Source organism: Equus asinus, chromosome 12, assembly GCF_041296235.1.
Source record: "Equus asinus isolate D_3611 breed Donkey chromosome 12, EquAss-T2T_v2, whole genome shotgun sequence".
NCBI classification, from domain to species: Eukaryota; Metazoa; Chordata; class Mammalia; order Perissodactyla; family Equidae; genus Equus; species Equus asinus.
Window position 1 is genome coordinate 50,330,770 of NC_091801.1, and position 25,740 is coordinate 50,356,509.

Below are 25,740 nucleotides of genomic sequence, written 5' to 3' on the forward strand. Positions count from 1 at the left end.
CTTGTGAGGGCTAGCATGGTGGAGAGGGAAAAGAAAAAGCTGTGGAGTCAGACAGACAAACCTAGCTTCAATTCCACCCCTACTGCTAACTGGCTCTGAAGACTTGGGCAAGCGTACTTTAACCTCCTAGAGCTTGGACAAGGTTTCTTGGTCTGTTAAATGGAGATAAAACCACTTGTCTGGTAGTGCTGCTGTAAGGATTAAACGTAATTTTGTAATGTACCTTGGAAAAGCCAAGCACTTAGATGCTCAATAAATGGCAGCCATTATCATTATCACTGAACTATACTTGTCATCCTTGGATAGCTTGCTATATATATTGCTGCTTCAAATCCACCAAGTTCTGGCTTGACCTGGTTGCCAAACTAAATAGCCCAATTTGAATCCTGAGATCTGGCAGGAATCTGAGCATCCAGGGAGTGACAGCTAAGTCTGGGAATTCTTGGAACCGGAAGTCTCCAGGGGCACTGTAACTCTCTGTGTCTTGTGCATGGGTTTTTATTTCACAAAGAGTGAAAGATTACCTCCTCTTCTCGCCCCTACTACCTCCAATCTCATCTCCTCACTCTTCCAGAGCCTTCTACATGCCAAACATCACTATACTCTCACCATTCTTTAACTAAAGTATCCTTACAAACTCCTCTCTCTCTTTTTGGGGGGACACACCTATTCCCTCAGCCTAGAATAACTATACATATACACCACGCCTTCTACACATCTAGCTACTCTTCACTCGAGGTGAGGCTGAAAGAACCTGTGGGAAACCTTAACTCCCCTTCCATGCCAATGATACCTGGGGCACACTTCCTCCACAGCACTTCTTATGCTGTAACTACTGTTTGACGGAATATTTGTCTCCTTCACCGTCTCACGAACTCTATGAAGACAAGAACCATGTCTCACTAGTTTCTAAATCCCCAGCACCTGACACATAATAAATCCTTAGTAACTGTGTAGGCCAAGAGATGTGTGACTGAACAAATGCATGGACGTTTATATGTCTTGGCTCTGAGTCCTACACTGCCTCAAAATGGTGGGTTCACAGCTTTTTTATTCTTTTCATAGGGCTTTTTTTTTTTTTAAGATTTTTAGATGTTCCGGTATGCTCAATATGATGAGACTAAGTTTTTTAAAACACACCAAAGGAATGTTGTCCTATAATAACCCCTCTGGAGGCTCTACCCTAATTCAAAAGGTCCTGGGGTACTATGAGGAATCTCTGAAACTCTTTGAGAATCATCCCCAGAAAGAGTTTATCAGACAGGAAAATCACTCAGTACTTTACGGCCTGGGAGACTCCCCCAGGCCCCTCTGCTTAGAGGACAGACGGTCTTCTTTCTCCCTCCCTCCCTCCCTCCTCTGTGGTTTAATCTGGTGTTAGGAAATGTGCTGAAGGGCCAAAAGGAAGGTGGAAACAAAGGGAAGAAGGAAGGAGAGATCATCAGGAAGAAAATTACAGATAAAAGCCCAGTGTGCAGTTGCCTGCTTAAGTGCCTGAAACCGATAACATGAGTCTAACTGGTTAAGTGCCTTAAAATGCAAACTACAGAAAGTCTGTTCACTGGACATCTATTGGCATGTAATGCAATAAAATATTCTAACATTTAATGCTGTAGCAAAATAGGAAGAATTGGATATAAACAGCTGTATTAATTTTTCATTTGTTTGTAGCCACGAAAAGGTAAAATTAGAGTCAGTTGGTCCTACCTAGATACCCAAAAAAGCCCTGGGTTTTGAGTCTCAGCTCCACCATTAAAAGATGGAAGAGGACCTTGAGGAGGTCACTTAGCATCTTCTGCTCTCATGTTTCCACCTCTGCCTAAAATGGCGGTTACCATATCTGTTTCACAGAGTTGTTTTAAGAATATGATAATATGCCACATGCAAAAGTAATGTGTACCATCTAAAATAACAGTGTCTAAATCTGGCTAATCATCACAAGGTCCAGGGAACATTTTAAAGACATATTCCCAGGCCCCACCCAAACCTACTAAATCAGAAATCTCCAAATACAAGGCTCGGTAATTTATATTCTGGCTAAATAAATTATGGCACATGCATGAAATCTCTCTGGAAGGAATAACATTAGTCACCTACAAGGAAAGGAAGTAGGCAGCTAGGGAACAGAGCAGGAAGGGAAACTTTCCACTGTGTGCCAAGGTACACTTTCTGAATTTTAAAAACCACGTATATAGATTATCAACTCAGAATTTTAAAAAAACTTTCTAAGCCCCCAAAGTGATTCTGATTATCAACTAAGTCTGGAAATCACTACTCTAAAATACCACAAATACATGTAAGGATTGCTTAAAATAGGCACAAGATTACTAATCCATTTAAGGAGATATTAATAACCCCACTATTTCAGGTTTTGGAAACGCTTAGGACAGCCCCTCTTAGAAATTCACAATTCACACATCTCTATTAGACTCTGGAAGCCCTACAATATAGAAACCCATTTAACTATGCTTAGCCTTGTGTTTTCCAAACTGAAGCTGCACACAGAACACCGTTCAGGACACTGGTTTGAGATTTAAGCTCCCTGAGGTATAGACCATGTCTTACTCATCTCTCTACCCCAGCACCCTGGAGAGTGCCCAGCACAGCCTCTCCAAGAGGCAGAGCTCAAAGTGGTGACACACTGCCTTTCCTGTCTTTTCTCTTTATCTAAACAAAAGCGATCCCCCCCATTTTCTTATCTAATCAACTTCAAGGACAAAAAAAAAAATAAACAGCATAAACAATCCCATTCTGTCTAAAATTATATTGTTAAAAAATGCAAACTATCTACAGCAGATTTTTTTTAATTAAAATAAGATGGGGACAGGTATTTTTATTCCTTTAAGTGGAAAAAGAAAAGATCTTTAACTATGATTCAAAATCATCTACTTTTAGGAGACAGCAATGGATTTCAGTATCATTTTCCTTCTACAGAATAAGCAGACCTTGCTGGGCATCTTTATTTCCATGAAGCCAGACTAATCGAGTGAACTTTATAATCAAACTGCCGAACTATCTTCCTTACTGCTGAAAGGATGCTCATTGGTGTTCAGGGTGGGGGGAGTGAAAGCTGTATCAAATGGTTTCTTTGAAATCTGCACCTACTGGCTTCCTGACATTGGGTCTCTAACCCAGAAAACCTTCTTTTAGGCATAATCCAAAGATCTAAAACCAAAGGCAAGTCTTTATTCAAGGCTGTTACGATAGGGAAGAGAGATTAAACTCAACTGCACTGAAGGAAGGTTCTTTTCTTTTTGAGGAAGATTAGCCCAGAGTTAACTATTGCCAGTCCTCTTTTTTTTGCTGAGGGAAGCCTGGCCCTGAGCTAACATCCGTGCCCATCTTCCTCTACTTTATATATGGGACGCCTCCCACAGCATGGCATGCCGAGTGGTGCCACGTCCGCATCTGGGATCCGGACCAGTGAACCCCGGGCCCCTGAGAAGCAGAATGTGTGAACTTAACTGCTGTGCCACCGGGCTAGCCCCAAGAGGGAAAGTTCTTAAGGGCTTGGATGAGCTAGTGGAAAAGTACTAGAGGAAGTTAGGTGAGAGATCTAGCGTCTTGAAGAAGCCTGTCTAAAGTTTAGTCAAGCTGAAGGCCATTTTGGTCAAGTGAGAAATAAACTATTCTGTTAAGCAACTAAAACCTAGGTATTTATTTATTTTACCAGAGACAATATCCTAATTCACACAGGAGAGAGGAAAACCCAAACAGAAATAATCCATCCCAGCCTTTGCCCACTATAGTGATATAATGGGTATTGGTCAATATCTACTTAATTTTATTAAAATAAAATATTTTCTTTCAAAGAGTTGCATCTTAAACCATCTTTTATGTTTTTGTTTTTGAGGAAGATGAGCCCTGAGCTAACATCTGCCACCAATCCTCCTCTTTTTTGCTGAGGAAGACTGGCCCTGAGCTAACATCTGTGCCCATCTTCCTCTACTTTATATGTGGGACGCTTGCCATGGCATGGCTTGACTAGCGGTGTATAGGTCTGCACCCGAGATCCAAACTGGTGAACCCAGGGCCGCCGAAGCGCAACGTGAGAACTTAACTGCTGTGCCACCAAGCCAGCCCCCCATCTTTTATGTTTTTCCTCTAAGTATTCATCTTTATCTTCTGCCTACATTGAAGCTTTAACGTCAGCCTGTGTTGAAAATGACACCTAATATAGCCAAGAGCTCCAGATTCTATTTTCTATTTTTTTTTGTGATATTTCACAGACCTTTTAGCCTCAGCACCGAATCTCATTATTTTTTACATAAAACTCCTTCCTGTTTTGTCTTCCTCATTTTGGAGAATGGAATCACCATCCATCCTGTTGTACAGGCCAGGGGCCCAATCACCAGCTTAGACTCCTTCATCTTGCTCATTCATTGCATGTAAGCAATAAATGCTTTTCAGTCTGTCTCCTAAATATCTCTCATATTCAGCCCCTCCTTTTTTACCACTGTATTTCAGAATCTGATTATGCCTTTCCTAGATAATTGTAACAGTCCCCTAGTTGATCTCACCAACTCCAGGTGCACTGCCCCTAGTCCATTTTACATGCAACTTCCATTTAAAACAACCAACTACTGTTAACAATATTTCATAAAAAGAAAGACGTATTTAAAAAGAAGACAATCTGAAATAAAAAATTTGTCTCATTAACCACGGACTGTGAAAGCTTTCTTAGAAACTGGCACCAGTACAGAATTGTACTTAATCCAGTAGTTCTTAACTTTTTTTTTGATCTCAGGAAAACAAACACATACAGATTTTTTTCATCTAATATTGCGTCCTTGATATAACAGTCCCCTTGTTTGCCAACTGAGAAAACAGAAGACTACACCGGTTAAGCGATTTACCCACACATACTCAATTAAGGGGTGGGAGAGAGAGTGCGAGACAAAACCTCTCCAGGCCTCCATGCTCGCCATCACTCCACACCTGCCAAGGGTCCAATTCAATCAACAAATACCTCCTCAATGCCCAGAGTATAAATGCCTGGTGTTAAGTATTACAGGAAATAAACTGTACTATAAAGTACACTGGGGAGGGGGGAGACAAGAGAAGCACCTGAGGGGGGTTGCTACATACTGGGGGACAGCACCCCTAATCTAAGCCACAGCTACAGAAGACAGCGTGAGCTCCCCCTGAGGAAGCCTGAGGAAAAAGGAAAGTTGAAAACCACTGATTCAATCCATGCATCTTAAGTAGTTTACGATCTACTTTTAAAAACAAAATATATACATAGAAAGACAAAAAATAAAACAGTAAACCAGGTGCCAAGATGAGTGCTATAAACAAAAATTACTACGAGAAGGCAGAATTCATTTGGGGTTAGAAGAGTCAGTGAGGGCCAGGGCTTCAGGGGAGTCAGGATTTTGAAAAGGGCCCTTGAAGGGGGTTGGGATCCATCATCTCAGAAAAGGGGGAATATTCTAGTGGAAACATTTACAATGATTTATCTATTAAACAAAAAAAGTTCCGCTCTTAGACGACTAAAAAAGTTACAGTTCTCCAAAACGCTTCAAGAAGCCAAGAAGATAATTCTAGGATTTGGAATTATGTAACTTTTCTTACAAGTCATCTGAAATGGACAGTGCTAGAGAAAGTCTACTAGTCAAAACATAAGTGCATGAATAAAAAAGACACACTATATACCACCTTTCTATGATCAAAGAATTACTCTTTTTGAAATCAAAATCTCCCCTCAAATAAGGCTAAATATCAAAATAAAAGGCAGCCAATATGACAAAACAGTAAAAAGGAAAGACCAATGACAGATGCAGCTCTCAGAACAGCAGATACAAGGGACACAGATCAGCAAGCCTTCCACTTGGCTACGTGGTGTGGACGTGAAATCACACAAAACGAAGGCTGCACAGAAGAACATGAATGCTCTGAGGAGAACCTTAATAAACGGGAAAGCAAAGTAAAAGAAAACCTTTCTTCCCGCCCCTCACTAGACGTAGAAGAAAATAAAAAAGAAAACATGTCAAAAAAAGGCAATAAAAGAAAACATAGGCCCTGATTACAATAAGTTTTAAAGAACTTTTTCCACGCCTGAAGACCAAGGGAAGCCTCCCAAAATTATATTTTGAGTTGGGCTTGAATACATTTTGAATTATTAAACCAGCACATCCTGGGATACTCATTTTCAGAAGAAAACGGGAGGGTTACTATAAAGCCAAGAGCAAGCTTCAAGCCTCTCCTGAGAGCACACAGGGCCATGGCCAAGAACCACAGACAGAGGAGCAGAAATTACGGGAAAAGCGTACAAGCCAAAGAAAGAATCACATAAAAATCATAAACATCATCCTGCGTGCTACAGACTGAATGTCTGTGTCCCCCCAAAATTCCTATGTTGAAACCCTAATCTCCAGTGTGATGGTATTTGGAGGTAGGGCCTTTGGGAGGTCATGAGGGCGGAACCCTTGTGATGGGACTGGTGCCCTTGTAAGAGACAGGGGAGAGCTGGCTGCCTCTCTGCTCTTGCCGTGTGAGGATACAAGGAGAAGCAATCATCCACAAGCCAAGAAGCAATGCTGCACCAAAATCCGACCACTATGGCACCCTGATCTCAGACTTCCAGCCTCCAGAACTGAGAGAAGTAAACGTCTGTTGGTTAAGCCACACAGTATGGTATTCTGTTACAGCATCCTGAGCAGACTAAGACATCTAGTTACTGTATTCAGAGCAAACAGGAATCACTTTCTTGTCTAGAACTTGTAGTTAAACATAAGTTTATCTCCACTACCCACTGCAAACCCACTAAAATGACACGTGAGTTTTAAAGTTTTAAGGACAAAGAGAAAGAGAGAAGGCTAGAGCATTTAAGCAAGAGATGCCAACAAACTTCTGGAAGCTGGAGGGCAGACAGCAGGGAAAACTGAAACCTCAAGTCTGCAGGAGGAAAGCCAGAAATGAACAGACCAACTCTTAGAAATTGGAGGCACCATGTACCTCCGAAATCTGGGAGTAACCCCAAACAGGAAGACTGCTGAACTTTTGAATAAGAAGCAGTTAAGATCCCTAGCCTACAGAGAGGAGACTGCCCCTCCCAGACTCGGACAGAACTGTTCCCTACTTACAAAATCCAACCAGGATAATAGCCTGGGGATGCCCAGCTAGGCAGGTGTGGGCCACTGGAAGCAGTGAGAGCTGACTATTGAAATGAAGAGTCCACTAGCCCCCACCACAGAATGCTTGCAGCCACACCGACCTTCCAGGATTCCTCTCTGGGGAAACTGGCCCAACAGGAGAAAAAGATCTTCGATGTAATATAAAACAAAAAGTCAAAGCGATGGAAAACAGGGAGAAAGGTAAATAAATCAGAGTAGCAATAGAGGTGTCAAGCATCCAACTACTAGGAGTTCCAAAAAAAGAAAAATGAGAAAATGGATAAGAGAAAAAAGTACTAAAGAAATAATCTAACAAAATTTCCTAGAACTGAATATGAGCTTCCAGAATAAAGGGATCTATAAAGTGCTTGAGGCCCAAACTACAATGAATAAGAAAAGGACCTATATCAACATGAAATTTCTCAGCACCGGCAACTGAGGGAAGACCCTAAAAGCTTGGGAGGGGTGGGGTTGGAGCAGGTCAAGTAGAAAGAACCAGGAGTCAAAACAGCACCGAACACTTCAAAAGAAACACTCTATAGAAGCAATGTGATGATGGTGCAATGCCTTCAACATTTTGAGGAAAAATTATTCCCAACCAGAAATTAAATGCCTAGCCAACAACGACATACAGACAAAAATTCAATTTGCCTTCATCTAAGTAAAGTAATAAAACGGCACACTAGCGACAGAATAGAGACAAGCTTTTAAAAAAAAACTTTGAAACTATCAAAACTAGATCCAAAATTCCTTTAAGTGTTACCCAAACTGTGAACTAAGTTAGAAACAAAACCAAAAACTTCCATTCTCCCTCCTGCCTTTTTGGATACAGAAAGTACACAGACTCACTTGTCCAACACACCTCAGAGCAGTGACTGCGGCCACATCTACGAAATGATGGCCAAGTAAAGGTACTATTTGTGTTTAAAGTGTATATGTGCAACTTTAAACACCTTTAAATAGTCTGAAGATTACTGGACATCAACAAAGCCAAGAGCCGGGGATAACGGAAAAGAGCAAGTAACAGAGCAAAATCCAAAATCAAACAAACAAAACAAAAAAAACCCTAGGGTCAAAAAATCTCTATTAAAAATAAATAAATAAATAAGGGAAGGGCTCACTGAGCTTATGAAGGTCCTTGATCCTCCTTCCTTAAACTCTCTTACCAGTTTCTCGAGTTACTGGCTTGACCAGAGTCTATAAAGTAGACAAGCCAGAAAAATTCTAACCACAACAATCAGGATGTAAAAGACTGACCTTTACACTAAATCAAGAATTTTGATTTCAAATACTCAGAAAGGGCTGTTGAGTCCCTCAACACATCCAAGAAATAATTTAGACCATAAATTCACTTCTATCATGGTAAAGTTTACTTACACATTTAAACCAACGGGGTACTGTAGCACATAATGTGCTTAGTACAGAGCTTGGCACAAAATATTAACTGCTTCTGCTATTACAGTCATGTCACCTAACAACAACAGGAATATACTCTGAGAAACACATTGTTAGGTGATTTCATCATTGTGCCTAGATGGTTTAGCCTCCTACACACCTAGCTATATGGTACCAATCTTATGGGACCACCGTCATCTATGCGTTCCAGCAGTGACTGAAACATCGTTATGCAGTACATGACTGTACTGTCATTACCGCTGCTGACTGAATGAAAGAAAAGGAACTGCTAAATGGGAACTGGCGAAAAGGAATTTGGGGATGCAGAACTGCTATTACTGATGGGCAGTACCACTTTGGATGAAGACAGCGAAGAGTGAATCCAAATATCTACCATCATACGCCATTAAAAAACAGGCACTGAAAGATATCTGAAATAGACCTCATGACTAATATATAACAATACCAACTAGACATAACTGAAGCTCACGGATAAAACTGTACTTGTCAGTTCACACTCACTGTAAAATGAACGTGAAGCCACAGCATCTACTAAATCCTGGTTATCTCAACTTCTCCAAGTTACATTTAGAATTGCCTCTATCCTACCGAAATATCTACAAAAACTATAATGAAGATACTACAGTCCAGTGGGCACTTCCTCTTTTGTACTCCTCTAGAACTTCTCATTAATTCTATTCAATTTTGCAGTTAATTATTTACTGCTTTGAACTGCTGTCTCTGATACTGCTATTGTACTTATTACATTTCTAATTCATTTTCCCAACTACCCAGTGAGCATCTTGACTTAACTTTTTTCACATTTAGTAATTAGTATTTAGTACACTGTAGGTACTGCATAGACTGACTAAAGCTATTAGAATATTATCCAAAACCAGAGATCAACTGTTCACCACACTGCTTACCCAAACAACACATAAAGGATAGAAACAATTCAGCGTCTCTATGGTAATGATTCTAACGCGTCCCCCAGCCCACCATCTCACACTCTAGCATGTCAGGATGGGGAGTGCAGGAGAGCTTAACACATAAGTACTGGCATACTGGCTTCAGAAATGAACAACGGTCCTACTTTCAACAGCACTCAACTGAGCACCGAGACTACCTGTCACTGTATACATGGTCCCCTCTCCTCTATCAAACCCTAGGCAAGAGGGAAGAAAATATACACAATGATGATCCCATCCTCTGCAAAGAGATTGAAATTTTAAAGCAATAAAAAAAATGTATTCATGTAGGCACAAGATAATTAATTACTGCTTTTAAAGGCTAGAGCATGGTCCTTTACCATGACATGTTGTTTTTATCTACAAATATTTAAAACTTCGGTTCACAGAGAAGTACCCAAGAGCCTCAGCAGCAGAGCCTGTTCAGGCAACTTCCTAATGAAGGGTCTGTACTCAGAGACCTATCACTCCACAGCCTGGGAACTATGTGGAATCTCCTTCAACTCAAGGTTCCTCCGCAACAGTGCTGCCAGGTGTTAAAGGAGATGTCTGGAAAATAAAGTGCTTCATACATAGCATGAAGTAACAACAGTAAACCATTAATAGTAGTTAATTAACTAACAATAGTAAATGGAGTAAGAGTAGTAAAATTAATGTTTAAAGTGAGCAAACCTCATGATTTACAGGATCAGCCTCTAAACATTATATAATTCTAAACCAGAGAGTTACCCTCCTCAGTCCCCAAAGAGGGGCCGCCACAAAGCAAGGACTCATGGGGCTGGCCCCGTGGCCGAGTGGTTAAGCTCGTGCGCTCCACTGCAGGCGGCCCAGTGTTTCATTGGTTCGAATCCTGGGCGCGGACATGGCACTGCTCATCAGACCACGCTGAGGCAACGTCCCACATGCCACAACTAGAAGAACCCACAACGAAGAATACACAACTATGTACCGGGGGGCTTTGGGGAGAAAGAGGAAAAATAAAATCTTAAAAACAAGGACTCATAACTTCAGTTTGCACCAGTGCTCAATATAGTCACATAAAGAAAACTTCTATGTCAATCATAAAACTCGCTGTCCATTAAGCTTTTTAATATCTTTAAATGTAAAAAAGATTCACTAAAAATTTACCTCAGAGCATGATTATGAAAGTTTCTCTCCGATATAACATAAGCAGTGTAATTTTTTAGCCATTGCTTTTTGTCTTGGCTGCCAGAAGCCCAAAGCATGATTCAACTTAAACTGTCACTTCACTGACACCTCCTACGATCTTTACCAGCCAGAACTTCTCCCCACTCTCTTCTCAGCTTTGAGGGTTAGACCTGGGAAGGCCCTTAGAAACTGTCCAGTCCCACGTCCTCCTTTTCTAATGACAACAATAAGGCCTCTTTAAAGAGACAAAACAACAAATGGTACTGTATGTGCAAAATAAATACAAGGTCTTTCTTTTCCACATTCACACAAAAGATGCTGCAATTTCATCACATATTCCATTTAATAAAAACTGCAAAACACCAAGAAAAATGACACATGACTAATATCACTTTAAAATTGATCACAAATAATATCAAAATACTACCTTAGGCAAAGCTATAAAATAATAAGGCCTATTTCTAACAAACTTTACATGCAAACAGATGTCGTCTTCATATTAATCATACTGGTAAGCTCCACATACATTGCAACAATAATGACCCTGTCCAAAAGATTTCTGGAATTCTCCTCTTGGAATAGGCTGTAAGATTTCTTCTGACTGCCACTACACAGCCAGTAGCTAGTACAATGCTTGGCACATAGTAAGCATGAAAATGATTATTAAAATAAATAGACTCAACAGGAAAATATAGACATTTCAGGGCAGATGTATCTCTGGAAACAGAAAACACTAAGTCCTAAAACTGACTAATCAAATGGATGATGAAGCTGAGTAGTTCTTGTCCAAAGAAAATTCTGTTTCACAGGAACTAACACCTGGCAAGTCTGAGCAGTCACGGTAAAGAACTAATCACTAGCCCACATTTCAATCTTTAAGTCTCAGAACATACCAAATGTTTCACATTTTCTAAATAAATGCACCCAACCAACCACCTGATTGTACAGGTAATACCAGTGATGTCAAAGAAAAACATTTATATTAACTTTCCTTTTATCCTGACCTGGATGCTTTTTGGGGGACTTCTGTGATGTTAAGCTGTTGAACTGTCAATGTTAACACTTCTGTGTGAAATTATTGTGTTCATTAATATGCATTTGTGTTCCACAAAATGCATTATGTCCAGAGCCGTAAATGTCAAGTCTTGACTGTTTCTATTTTCAAACACATGGTATCAATCTTTTCTAAAACTTTCATGGTACCCAAATCTCCTTGTGAATAATTATACTTTACTATTAGTTTATAATCTCTTCTAGTGGTCACGGTGATTTAGAAAAATATCTATACGTTCTTTGACACTCCTCCCATCAAGAGGTGGAGTCTAATCATCCCCCCTTGAATATGGACCTTATAACTTGCTTCTTGAGAAAAGAACGAGGCAGCATTGACTCTGCCTGATTTTTAAGGCTCTATCATAAAAAGGCACTCCACTGCAGTCTGGCTCTCTCCTCCTTGGGACACAAGCCTTCAAAACGCTGAGCTGCCTCGTAAGAAGTCTAGCTACCTCAAAGTCTCCTCGCTGCAGAGACCACCCAGAAAGACCACCCAGAGGGAGAAATGCCTGAGGAAGCTCAGCTGCTCCAGATCCCTGCTGTCTGAGGCTTCTAGATGCCTCTGGCTACCTACCACTTGACTGTAGCCGCATAAGAACCTAGAATAAGACCCACCTAGCTGAGGATTGTCAATCCCCAGAAATAACAACCATAAATGACTGCTGTTTTACACCAGTAAGTGCACACAACAACAAAAAACCAGAATGATGAAAGAAAACCTCAACATTTTCTTTGGTCCTAGTTCCACTGGTATATGAATAAAGCCTCATTTATGCTTCATTTTTGATATCTTCCTTTGATATCTTGCCAAGTTTAAAAAACAAAACTTTATATTACCTATACCTGTGAACTTCCTTAAACATTTACTTCAAATTCTTATTTACAAATCTATTTAACCTTAGATTCATCTGAATAGTAAATCTTTGCTCAAAATAAAAGCCAATCTTTATGTAACATCAACAAAACCTCATCCTTCTATATACTCTAGTGACTAACACAACACTGACAGGCCAAGTCTCCTGTCAATCACACCAGGAAGCAGAGTGATAGAATGTTCTCATCTCCTCACCCCCGCAGTCAAAAACCTGCATAAGGAAACAAAAGCTGACAAGGCCAAGGCCTTCACCAGCCCTGATCTTTTATTAAAATGGTCTCCATCCATCCCTGCAAGTAACAAGTGCACAATCACTGGCCAATCACTGCCACACCTTTTGTAGCCAAGGTGCTGTTGATTATAGGATGTTATCTGACAAGACAATGTAATCCAATGCAAAATACACACAAAGTGAAACTTCAAATCTTACAAAAGAGGCAAGATTTCCTGAGGTCTAGGAAAAGCAGTACTGGAAAATTCATCAAAACACACACATAGGGGCCAGCCCAGCAGTTCAGCAGTTAAGCACACGTTCTGCTTCAGAGGCCCATGGTTCACCAGTTCAGATCCTAGGTACGGACCTATGCACCGCTTGTCAAGCCACGCTGTGGCAGGCATCCCACATAAAATAGAGGAAGACGGGCACGGATGTTAGCTTACGACCAGTCTTCCTCAAAAAAAAACAGAAACACACGCACACACATAGCACTGACAAATGAAAATTGTATACATAGACGAATTGAAAGTTCAAAGAAATTGAAAACAATGACACAATTGTGCTTTCAAATAAAAAAATTTCAATATTTTAATGACTAAGTGTGGCCCTTGGAAAAACATTTTTACAAAAATGACTCCGTGACAAAATTCAAATGAAGCCAAATGCAATGTGTGAACTCTGATTGAGTTCTGGTTTGAAAAATCTGCTATTATTTACAGACACTCTGAAGATAAGTGGAGAAAAGTGAATATACACTGGCTATTAGACGGCATTACGGAATTCTTGTTAATTTTCTAAGGTGTAATAATGGTATGGTGGTTGCACAGAAGGTCCAAGTTCTTAGGAGATGCAAGGACATGTATTTAAAGATAAAGCATTATGGGGGCCGGACCCATGGCCGAGTGGTTAAGTTTGTACACTCCACTGTGGCAGCCCAGGGTTTCGCCAGTTCGGATCCTGGGTGTGGACATGGCACTGCTCGTCAGGCCACGGTGAGGCGGCGTCCCACGTGCCACAGCTAGAAGGACCTGCAACTAAGATGTACAACTATGTACGGGGCGGGGGTTGGGGAGATAAAGCAGAAAAAAAAAAAAGACTGGCAACAGTTGTTAGCTCAGCTGCCAATCTTAAAAAAAAAAGATAAAGCATTATGGTGACTGCAACTTCTGAACGGTTTAACAAAGTCATTTATATATACATGTATATTTTGCAAATTTCACAAAATGCTAATATTGAATCTAGAAGGTGAATAACCAGATAAATCATTTTCATTCTTTCAATTTTTCTGCATGTTTGAAAAAGTTTACAGTAGAATATTGGAGAGAAAAAAATAACTAACCTTACCAAAAATACACACACACACAGTCAAGGATCACCATTTAAGGAGGGCCACTTACATACAATATGGGGCGGGGGAGTCAAATGAAGTTGTACTGCGGTATCTTTCAATGTTATTGGAATAGTACATGCAAAAAAAAACCCCAAACACTTCATTCATTCCTATTCCAAAAATGAGAATAGAGTTGCAATAACTAACTTTTATTAAAATAAATTATTTTACTCATTTTTGAAATTCAGATTAATGTAATAACAAACATGTACTAACATCCATCAGGTCCCAGGAATGCAGAGACCACGAGGAGCCCGTCTTCAGAGAGGCCACCTCTCCCTCTCTTGTCGGCGCTCACGGGCTCACCCGGAGGAAGGGCCAGTTTAAAGAGTGGCCCAGCACTTCAAGGATACTGCGCAACCAACCATTTAAGGATATGATAAAGACCAGTTAATTCAGTGGGCTTGGCCATCATTTCTAACTCATCACAATTTTTAATAAGAACACATTTTAAATAGATGTAACGGAAATTAAAAACCACACTTTCCAAAAGACATGTTTCACAATTATTAACAAGCATAAAGCATGTCACTAGAACGTAAGCTCCACAAGGGCAGGGACTTTTGCCTCTTCTGTTCCCAATGCAGCCCAAGTATCTGGCCCAAAGCAAGCCCTCAATAAATATCTGTTGACTAACAACAAATAAATGAATGAAACTTTTAAGTCGAATTTTGGCTTTCTGAGAACGTTCATTCATATTTAAGTTATGATGAAAATTCTGGTCACCTTACTAAAAGAAAAGAAGTGCTTAAATTTTACCACAATTATTTTTACAAGCTGTCTTCTCCCTGAGTGAACTCTGACTGTAAAATGGAAATGGGAAATTCCTGTCCAAAATCCAAAAGGCTTTCATTACACACCATTTCTTTGGGGCAGGGCTGTGAACAAATATTCTGTAAGCTCAAATCAGAAACAATGCATACATCTGGATCCTAATGGGCTTTGTTCAACATCAAAACTCAAAATAAATTTTCAAAAATATAGAATCACCCTCAATTAGTTTTACACAAAGAATTATAGTTCCGGGGCCAGCCCTGTGGCCAAGTGGTTAATTCCGCATGCTCCACTTCAGTGGCCCAGGGTTTGCCAGTTCGGATCCTGGGCAAAGACCTAGCACCGCTCACCAAGCTATGCTGAGGCAGCATCCTGCAAAGAAGAACTAGAAGAACCCACACCTAGGATACACAACTATGTACTTGGGGGCTTTGGGGAGGAAAAAACAAAAGAAGAGTAGGAAGACTGGCAACAAATGTTAGCTCAGGGCCAATCTTCCTCACAAAAAAAAGAAAAAGAAAGAAAGAAAGAAAAAAGCATACCTTAAAGAAAATTGCATTTCCTGTAAGTAGTTTCTAGAGAAAAAATTGTAATCAAATTAAATCAGTATTCTTTACACAATGCTTTTCATGTTTTTGTTTTAGGAGAATAAACTAAAACACGTTCCTAGGGATTTATTCTTTTTCTATTATTAAAATAATAACATACTTGTATAGAAGTATATAAAATACTGAAACACAGTAGCAGATATCAAAAGGAATTATCCATAACCCAGGAAGAAGTTCACCGTCATTTTCTTTCATCACTTATGAAACTTTCGTCTTTATATGGTTAAGACCATAGACTGTTTTATCCCTTAGACAAATGCTCCATCTTCTATTCATCCCAGTGATATTACCGGCCCATGGGAGGATTTGCACTGTCTTCCCAACAGCAGTGAAGCATTTGAACTGAACCATCCATCCAAGTTTGTTCGTCCCCATTAACAATAGCAAACACCAACATCTTGGCTGGACGGAGGTGAAGGAGGCTATTTGTAGCAATGAAATCAAGCAACTGGCCTAAACTGAGATGGAATTCACACCCTTTACTGCACTGGTTCAGTTACTTTAAGTCCAATGCACTAAATTAACCAATCGCAGCCAATACATGACCTAGCACATCAAATTTAGTTTATCATGATAATACCAAGCTCATTACTGAAGACAGTTCACAGGGTATCCTTTTCTACAAGAAAAATATTCAACTGATTTGAAACCCTATGTCCTTGTTACTCCAAGCACTCTGGGCTTCTTTTAATTCTTCGAATGCACTGCACTCTCTCATCTTAGTTAGGGTCTTCACACATGCTGTTCCTTCTGCCTAGAAAACTCTGCCAGTCCTCAACAGCCTGCCCTCCATCATACAGCTCCCCTACCAGCCCCTCAGCCTACCTCCTATTCAGAATCCTGATCCTCCTTTTACAGTAGTTTCCCCTTATCTGCAGTTTCAGTAACCTGTGGTCAATGGCAGTCTGAAAATATTAAATGGAAAATTCCAGAAATAAAGAATTCCTAAGTTTTAAATTGCACACCATTCTGAGTAGCATGAAGGAATCTCGTGCCCTCCATCGCCATCCCGCCCAGGACGTGAATCATCCCTTTGTCCAGCGTATCCACGCTGTATCCACTACCCGCCCATTAGTCACCTTGCAGCCATCTCCGTTATCAGATGACTGTCGTGGTATCGAAGTGCTTGTGTTCGAATAACCCTTATTTTACCTAATAATGTCTTCAAGGCACAAGAGCAGAAATGCTGGCAATTCGGACATGCCAAAGAGAAGCCGTAATGTGCTTCCTTTAAGTGAAAAGGTAAAAGCTCTCCACGTAAGAAAAGAAAAAAATCATATGCTGCGGTTGCTAAGTTCTGTGCTCTTACTATAGTATACTGTTATAATTGTTCTATTTTATTACTAGTTATTGTTAATCTCGTACTGTGCCTAATTTATAAATTAAACTACTGTAGAAAAACATAGTATATCTAGAGTTCAGTACTAAACACAGTTTTAGGCAGCCACTGGGGCTCTGGGACCGTACTCCATGCAGAGAAGGGGGCTGTGGGGTACCGTAAACATCTCTTCTTCCAGTAAGCTTTCCTTCTTCAAAAGCCTGGGCTATGTGCCTCTGGGAAAGAATCCTGGACTTCCTCTTTCTTTTTTTTAAGATTTTAGTTTTCCTTTTTCTCCCAAAGCCCCCCAGTACATAGTTGTGTATTTTCAGTTGTGGGTCCTTTTAGTTGTGGCATGTGGGATGCCGCCTCAGCGTGGCTTGATGAGCAGTGCCATGTCCGCACCCAGGATTCGAACCAGCGAAACCCTAAGCCGCTGAAGCGGAGTGCACGAACTTAACCACTCGGCCCCCGGGGCCGGCCCCTTCCTCTTTCACTGTACTCATCACAGTGCCCTGCCCTGTAATGGCCTGTCTTTCCCATACACTAAGCTCCACCACCATACACCTAAGACTAGAACTGACATGTAGAAGCTCCCCAAAATGTGCTGAATTAAATGAGATACTTTTTTAATGGCACACACATATATATTATACATACACACTGTGTGTGTACACATAGTAGTATTTAACTGCATTTATATACATTAATATATATGTGTGTGTCATAAAAACAAGTAACTTTCCATGCCCGTTCCAAAAAGAAAAGGAAAAGCAGTAAAGCTGAGTTACTGCAGAGTCTAGTCTGTGCCACTTAACTAGTCATCTGGGCACTCCAGCCCTCAATTTCCTCAGCTGTAAAATATGAAAATCCTAAAATCCTCCTTGGTGTAAAATTTTGAAAATCTCAAAAACAACTTTCTACTCAGCAGTCAAAGTCCAGCAGACTTGCAGTCTACTCAAGTCAAAGATAACATCAATTATGATGGCCTAACATACAGAACGATAATAGGTATCCTGGAAAATAGAAGATAAATTCCCACTGAGCACCTAGCAGCACTGGGATCTCCTAAACAGCCTTCCAGAAGACAGCAGTCAGTTCCACCCACTGGAACTCAGAGGTGAGCAACCACTCCCCAGCCCAGAGGTGGTGCCGTGCCGTCAATGTGCTTTTGCTTTATCACACTATTTCAAACAGGCTTTTGCCACACGGAAACTTCTCCCATTAAATTTATACGGAAAGCATAATTAAAAGATAATATAGTTGTATTACATTCATGTCAGATTAAATATATCAGCCCTAGCAGTTTAAAATTTAAAAAAAATAAACCCAGTAAGGAAGAGTTGGGCTGGTTTTTAAGAGCTCCCCTCCAGTTAAACAAACAAGGTGCTAAGAGTTTAGAAGGTCCACTGCTTCTGAATACCCACTAGAGCGAGTACAAAAGGGCAGAGGAGCAGGTCTGAGGCAGGAAATAAACATCAAATCTTAAAATGGCAAAGCTGACCAACATACAGCAAATACAACTCATGAAACAGTATCTACAGGCCTAGAGTCACAGAGATTCAAAACTGAAATGAACCCTCAGACCTCAAATACACCCCTTCACCTCACAAATGACAGTTAAACTAAGACTCACTGCAGGGAAGTGACTTGCCCACAGTGACACAACTGGCAGAGAGATGGAAGGATCAAGCCTCCCAAAGCCGAGTCTAATGTCTTCCCAGTTCTCAGAGCTCTCTCCCCATCAGGGCCTGTCTATGGTACGCAAAATCTTTCAGACACACAGTAACATTCCCAAATTCTATAAGAATTATAATACTTGATAACGAATGCCACTATCATAAAACAAAGCTTCTGTAGACAAAAATGTATTACAAAACAAAGGAGTAAACAGCTCCATCTGAACACAGAAATGTATTTTTGACTATTTCATCTTATCTTGGCGTCTCAGAAGACTGAATCTGATACAAAATTCTATATCCACTAAAACACTTATATCACATGAGTATCTATAACCATAAATAATCTTAAATATTTATTGGCAATGCATCATATGAAATTAAGTATTTTAAACAAAGACAATAACGAAAGAGTCAGGACACTTGGTCTCATTTTTAAGTGTCTCTGCGCTATAGCACCACTCTCTTGGCAGCATTCAAGGTGGCCCCAGGGTCAATCCCAGCCTGTGCACAATGAGTGAACAGAAAGGAGAACAGACTCCCAACACAAGCTCTGCAAGCGTCCCCCCTCCCCTGCTTGCCAACTGCCAACATCATCTCTTCCAGCACTAAGTCAAAGCATTAGGATGAAGCAACCAACCAGTTTTCACATCCTGATGGGCCATTATCTTCTTGTCTTCTTATCCCTAGACAGTATCTTTGGCAAACAAAAAGCACAGGAACAAAAAATCAGTCTCTATGTAAACTGTCCTCATACAGCACAAAAGTTCTAGACTATTATTAAAACTCCCATTATCAATATCAAATGCAGGGACCTATGATGAACCCCTGATTGCTAACAGTATCTTCAATGCCTGTAAATGAAAATTCCTTAGGCTCAAGAGAACACCCTGCCACCTTGTCTTCAAAGCTCTTCGTAAGCACATTTACTCATCAGATCCTTCTTTCCTGTCACTTAATTATCTATTAGCACTTACTTCTTTATTTACATGTCTGCCTCCCCATTAAATTGAAAGATCCACGAGGACAGAGGCCATCATCTTTGTATCCCGATGCATATAATTAGGTTGGCAAAATACCCAATGAATTGAGTAAAAGAGTAAAATTTATTTTCCCACTTTCCTTGTTCATTTCTTCCATTCATCAACAAAATTTAGGTAAAAGAAATCAGACAACCATACACTCACAGTTCTTTCTCCCTCTGAGCCATTTTACAATACAAAACCTTTTCCCTACCACAATCCTAAGAGCAGAGAAATTGGAGTGCGAAAGACCTAAATGATCTTACCCAATTCTTTCATTTTATAAATGAGAGTCATATCATTTATTCTTGGTCACAGGGCCAGTGTCAGAGACACACACACATACACCCCAAAAAAAAATCCCTCACCCCTGACTTACTCCAATTTATATTCTATTCACCATCATCTCAAAGACAGACTGACTAAAAACTTAAACGCTGCCTAGTACATATATCATCAATTCAAAATCATCCAAGAATACCAAGCTTTCTTTAAATTTATGTCTTCTAATCCACGTTATCTTAACAGAGAAATAAATTTTTGAAATTGCACATGGGGAAAATGCCCCTTTCCATCTCCAGTACAAGGATGTCGACAATACCCAACCCAATCAAGATGCTACCATTGGAGGAAGCTGGGTTATGGGGACACAGGACCTCTCTGCACTGCTTTTGCAACTTCTCGTGAGTCTCTAATTATTTCAAAGAAAAATTTAAAGAAAAATACACGGCACCTTCTCCTGATGCCAATCCCTGGGCCCGCTAACCTAGCACTTCACACTTCAAATTTTCCCAGTGAGCCATAAAAAGTTCCAGCTACTTCTCAACGCAAAGTTCTAGGAAGGGCTGGTGCGGCAAGTGAAACACGGCGGCCACGCCTGGCCTAGGACGGTGTTTGAGAAGGACACAAACACTGACTGAACAGGAAAACTAATCTAACACTGTTCTCAAACTCCATTCAGGCAACAACATGGCAAATATTTACCCAGGCCAAACTCAACTAACTCTTTCACCAGTCTTTCAATCTGCTACTGCCTGTGGACCAGCTTCATGCCCCCAACTAGACTGTAAGCCTCTCAGCACTGACATGCGCTTTTAAAAAACTATACACTCAGTGTCTTACAGTTCTAGGGAGGACCTAATATTTATGTAACTTAACCCAAATTTTAAAAATTTCATTTGTAAAAACAGACAAGCAAAAAAATTACTCTAGCTTCAAGGAGCAGGAAAATACCCCACTTTCAAACAGACAGCTATAGAACCTTAGTCTAAGGGGGAAAGGATGGCTGGGGGCAGTGAGGAACTGGCAAGGTTGGCACTATTTGCTGTCATCAATCAATTTTAAGACCAAAATAACCTGCGTAAGAGCCTTTTCTACAGTGGTCCTCAAGCTTCTGTGCTCCTGAGGATGGTGGTCCATTTTGACACTATGAGAAACACTACTTTAAACTTTAAAGAATCTCTTAATCAGGAAGAGACAGCACAATAAATGATTTTACTACAATTCGGTTAGGTTATATTACTCTCATACAACTTCAACATTATTGTCAGAAAACCTTTCCATTAAAAAAAAAAAAAGGGAAGGGGCTGGCCCCATGGCCGAGTGGTTAAGTTCGCGCACTCCGCAGCAGGCGGCCCAGTGCTTCGTTGTTTGAATCCTGGGCACGGACATGGCACTGCTCATCGAGCCACACTGAGGCAGTGTCCCACATGTCACAACTAGGAGGACCCACAACAAAGAATATACAACTATGTACTGGGGGGCTTTGGGGAGAAAAAGGAAAAAAATAAAATCTTAAAAACAAAAAAAGGGTTTAAACACACCATGCCCAAATGCAAATGCTATCACCCCTCCAGAATTTCTTATGCGACAACATGGATGGACCTTGAGGGAAGTCGGACAGAAAAAGGAGACAGTCAAATACTGTTATGATTTTACTCATAAGTAGAAGATAAAAGCACCAACAACAATTTTTTCTATTTCCAAAGGGTTTTCTAAGGACTCAAGAGGCCCTGGAGAAGAAAAGCAAAAGACCAACTGCCCTAGAGTCCCTGCCACTCAACAGAGTTCTGTGAAACCAGAAACACCGTGGGATGCTATGGGTGGCGGCTAACCGCATACGGATTCCTGTCACTGGATGCGGGTGTTGTAGGTATTTTTTCAGTAGCTCTCAGCTCTCAGAAGTAGCAGAAAGATGAGCAGCTGCCAACACAATCAGCCCACATGTCAGCTCTGACCTGCAGACCAACCTCGCCTACAGAAGACACCCATTCCTGGTTCTGCATCCCCTCAGCAGTGACAGAAACCTAACAGGGAATCAAGAGGAACATGTGGCGGCAGTTTGTATTCATCCCTGCTAGCAACTGCAGGAGGCGAAGAAAAAAGTAGTTCCTAAAGATCCCCAAAGAAGCACCAGAGAAACGAAAGGGCACACTGCCCATCCAGAGCATCCAAGTACTCCCTCTCAGTGTTCTCCACCCACGTATAATAATCAGAGCACCCGGGAGGCAGGAAACACAGCCACTTAAGGAGAACATCAAGGGATTTCTAGATGAAGACTTAGGTTTAAACCCACTAGAAACATAAGCATACTTAGAGAATGAAAGTTTAAACTAGATTTGCACACAATTTAAGAAAAAATCACTTGACTGGTGCTTCCTTTAAAAAGTAGGGTTTCTGCATGCAGATGATGACACAGAGCAATAAGTGGACTAGTTCAAATTACTTTGGACAGGAAACAAAGCCACTCCTACAACATGAGAAAACAGATGATGAACTGCACAAACCCAATACGCCTCCCCTCAAAGCCTTTGATATAAAAAAAACCGTCTTCATCATTTAGACATTAAAATAACCCTACCATATTGTCTCTGGTTTTTTGACTTTCTTCATCAAATTAACTTCCTATTCTCAAATTTGGCTTTTTTCTTTAAGGCTTACAAAACCCATCATCCTCCACTTCTCACATCACAGCAAGCAGGCTGTCACAGAAAAACACTAGATGAAGCTCCACCGTGCCCCTAGGTAAGGGTCTCTGGAGTTTCAGGTCTTCCATGAGGAAGACCTGGTACCCGCGTTCACGCAGAGACCTGGAACACCTCATAGCCTGAAGCCTGGAACAGCAGATTCAGGATGAACCAAAGCCAATTTCCTGAAATGGTAGGTTCTCAAAACTTTTTCTTCTATGCTACAAAAATGGGGTCTGACCTCATGGGAAAGGAAATAAAAACCTATCTATTGATTCATTCGCAATTCACAGTGTTTCCTAGACTGGAAACTATCATAACCTTTATAACTAGCAATCTAGAATACCACTATTACTAATGAAATTCTAAAATATAACCTCTTTATATATACTAATACATGTATTTTTAATTAGCACAAAAATTTACTATGAAGGAAAATGTAAATTTTTAAATGATGACTGGCTTTTTCCTATGAAAAATATATTAAAGTCAAGAAAAACTCGAAATATATAAAACTATACCCAGGATGATCACGATTATATAAAAATGCACCAAAAAAAATCCATGTATAAAAAAAAAAAACTGGAAAGTCACCAAAACTTTAACAGTGATGGCACTATTGTTAGATTTCTAAATTGATCTTCTGTATTTTCCAGATCTTCTATGAGAATCTTTTTTATAAAAAGGAATTTAAAAAAATAAACAAAGACTAGGGAATAGGCAGAAACTGAAAACAACCCAAATTTACATCAGCAAGAAAACAGATTTAAAAATTGTGGCATATCCAAACCATGAAATACTACCATTAATACAAAAGGAGAAAACCTGCTACAGGTGCTAAGTAAAAACACCAGACACACAGTTCCATTTGTACACTACTCTAAAAAAGGCAAAATCACAGTGAGAGAAAGCACAACAGTGGTTTTCAGGGGCAGGGAGTACACAGCGGGTGAGGGACAGACAATGCAAAGGGACACCAGGGAACTTTCTGGGATGATGAAAATGTTCTATATCTTGATTGTGGTGGTGGCTACACAGCATATACATTTGTCAAAACTCACAAACTGTACACTTAAAATGGGTGAATTTCATTGTATGTAAATTATACTTCAATAAAGCTGATTTATAAAATAAATAAGAGTAGAGAAAGTTGAAAACATTTTATTAAGGTGAATGACACCATCAAAAACTGAACAAACAACACTACTTTTGCTGTATAGGTAAGACAAATTGTGTTTTTTTTTACATATAAAATAACATTAATTTTTAACGCTTTATTTAATACCCCAACAAAAACGAGAATGTCACAAAGCACAGTTATCTAAAAATTTACCATATTTCTCATTTTGAAGGGGTTTATTACTACTACACTGCCTCTAACAAGAAAGTGACATGAAGTATGATCTCATTAGACAATAAGTTCTAATAGCCACGTTCAATTTACTAATAGTCTCACCTGTAGATTTTAACGTAGAAGAATGTAACAAACTTCTCACAAGACTTAATCTTATTCGTCAATGTGCCCCACAGAACATCGCTTCATTTCAAGAATCCCATCTTACCATTGTTACATAACCATTACAAAGCGAGTGCTGATAAAGCGCTATCACACTGGAGGCTAAGAGACAGCACTGAGCTGTAAAGAACCTTAGGAGTCCAGTGGGATGCTGCCCCTCTGTCTAAGGCTACAATCCAAACAAGTTCTCTCTCTTTCTTAAGAATGTCAAGTTTTCTACATGTTAGAACCCAATTAGTCTTATCATGTAAAATTATCAAAACTGTCAATCAAAAATAAGCATTTATGGGGCCGGCCCAGTGGCGCAGCAGTTAAGTTTGCAAGTTCCGCTTCGGCAGCCCGGGGTTCGCAGGTTCAGATCCCGGTTGTGGACATGGCACCGTTTGGCAAGCCATGCTGTGGCAGGAGTCCCACATATAAAGTAGAGGAAGATGGGCACAGATGTTAGCTCAGGGCCAGTATTCCTCAGCAAAAAGAGGAGGATTGGCAGCAGTTAGCGCAGGGCTAATCTTCCTCAAAAATAAAAAAAAAATAAGCATTTATGTGACAGCAGGATTTCTAAACAGATTAAATTTTAATATTAAGGTTTTTTTAGGTGTATGTGTTTTTTAAAGTCTTCAAATCTGAGATACATACTGAAAGTTTATCAATTATCTGATGGAAGGGAATCAAGAGGGAAGAGGCTTGAAACCAGACTGGCCATGAGTTGCTAACTGTTGAGACTGGGTGATGACTGTCGTACATGAGTGTTCGTTTCACCATCCTCTCTACTTTTGTACATGCTTGAAATTTTCAATAAAAAGCTTACAAATAATTGTCAGAATAAAACTTAAAACTCATCTATAAAAACAAATCAACAATTCATAATCACAGGGAGCCAGGAGAGCAGGCTATTTTCACTTGCTCAGAAAGCCAAGGTGTCAAAATGACAGAAACACACCATAATTGGCATTTGTTTTCTTAATTAGAAGTATGCATGATAAACACAGGAGGAAGAAGACACAAGTAGATCCTCCTGCAACACAAAATCGCTCCCTTCAATACACCCTCTAAGATCCACTGAAGTGTAATCTGACACAGTTTTCAGTGATTAAACTGTTCTTTAGAGACTATTTCTTTTTTTTTTTAAAGACTTTTTTCCTTTTCCTCCCCAAAGCCCCCAGTACATAGTTGTATGTTTTAGTTGTGGGTCCTTCTAGTTGTGGCATGCCGCCTCAGCGTGGTGCAATGAGCGGTGCCATGTCCGCGCCCAGGATTTGAACCGAGGAAACACTGGGCCGCCTGCAGCGGAGAGCAGGAACTCATCACTTGGCCACGGGGCTGGCCCCTTTAGGCATTATTTCTTAAAAAACCTAATTGTTAAGGGAAAATCCTGACCCTTCTTAAGTCCATCGCATTATTCCCAGTTGTACTCCAGCGTAATGTGTCATTCCCATCACAGGTGTCTGCCTACTCCTAAGCCTACAATTTAGTCAATGATTTCTTGATTTATAAAATTGACCTGCCCTTGTTTGTTTTGATTTTCAATTTTTTCTTTGGCTACTTCATACCCTGTCTTTAATCTTACTTTCCTTAATCAACTTCATTTCATCATTTTAGTTAAGCTCACCTGTACTTTCCCAGGACAGTCACTCTAGCATTGTTGTTTCTAGGTAACAACCTCAGTAATCAAATAGTGAGATTTCCCACTGGTTTG

The 25,740-nt window shown here is 40.2% G+C and overlaps 1 protein-coding gene across 7 annotated transcripts in view; it reads right to left on the reverse strand.

Moving 5' to 3' along the window:
* The window catches only part of UBR5 (ubiquitin protein ligase E3 component n-recognin 5), a 122,879-nt gene that overhangs the window by 91,351 nt on the left and 5,788 nt on the right, over positions 1 to 25,740 (reverse strand). For 5 of the 7 annotated variants that reach the window (XM_044743867.2, XM_044743864.2, XM_044743870.2 and 2 more), the window contains exon 2: positions 15,478 to 15,510. The exons of the other annotated variants lie outside the window; for them this stretch is intronic. In XM_044743867.2, the coding sequence (XP_044599802.1) occupies positions 15,478 to 15,510 (33 nt within the window). The remainder of the gene's footprint in view (positions 1 to 15,477; positions 15,511 to 25,740) is intronic. 7 annotated transcript variants of the gene reach the window in all.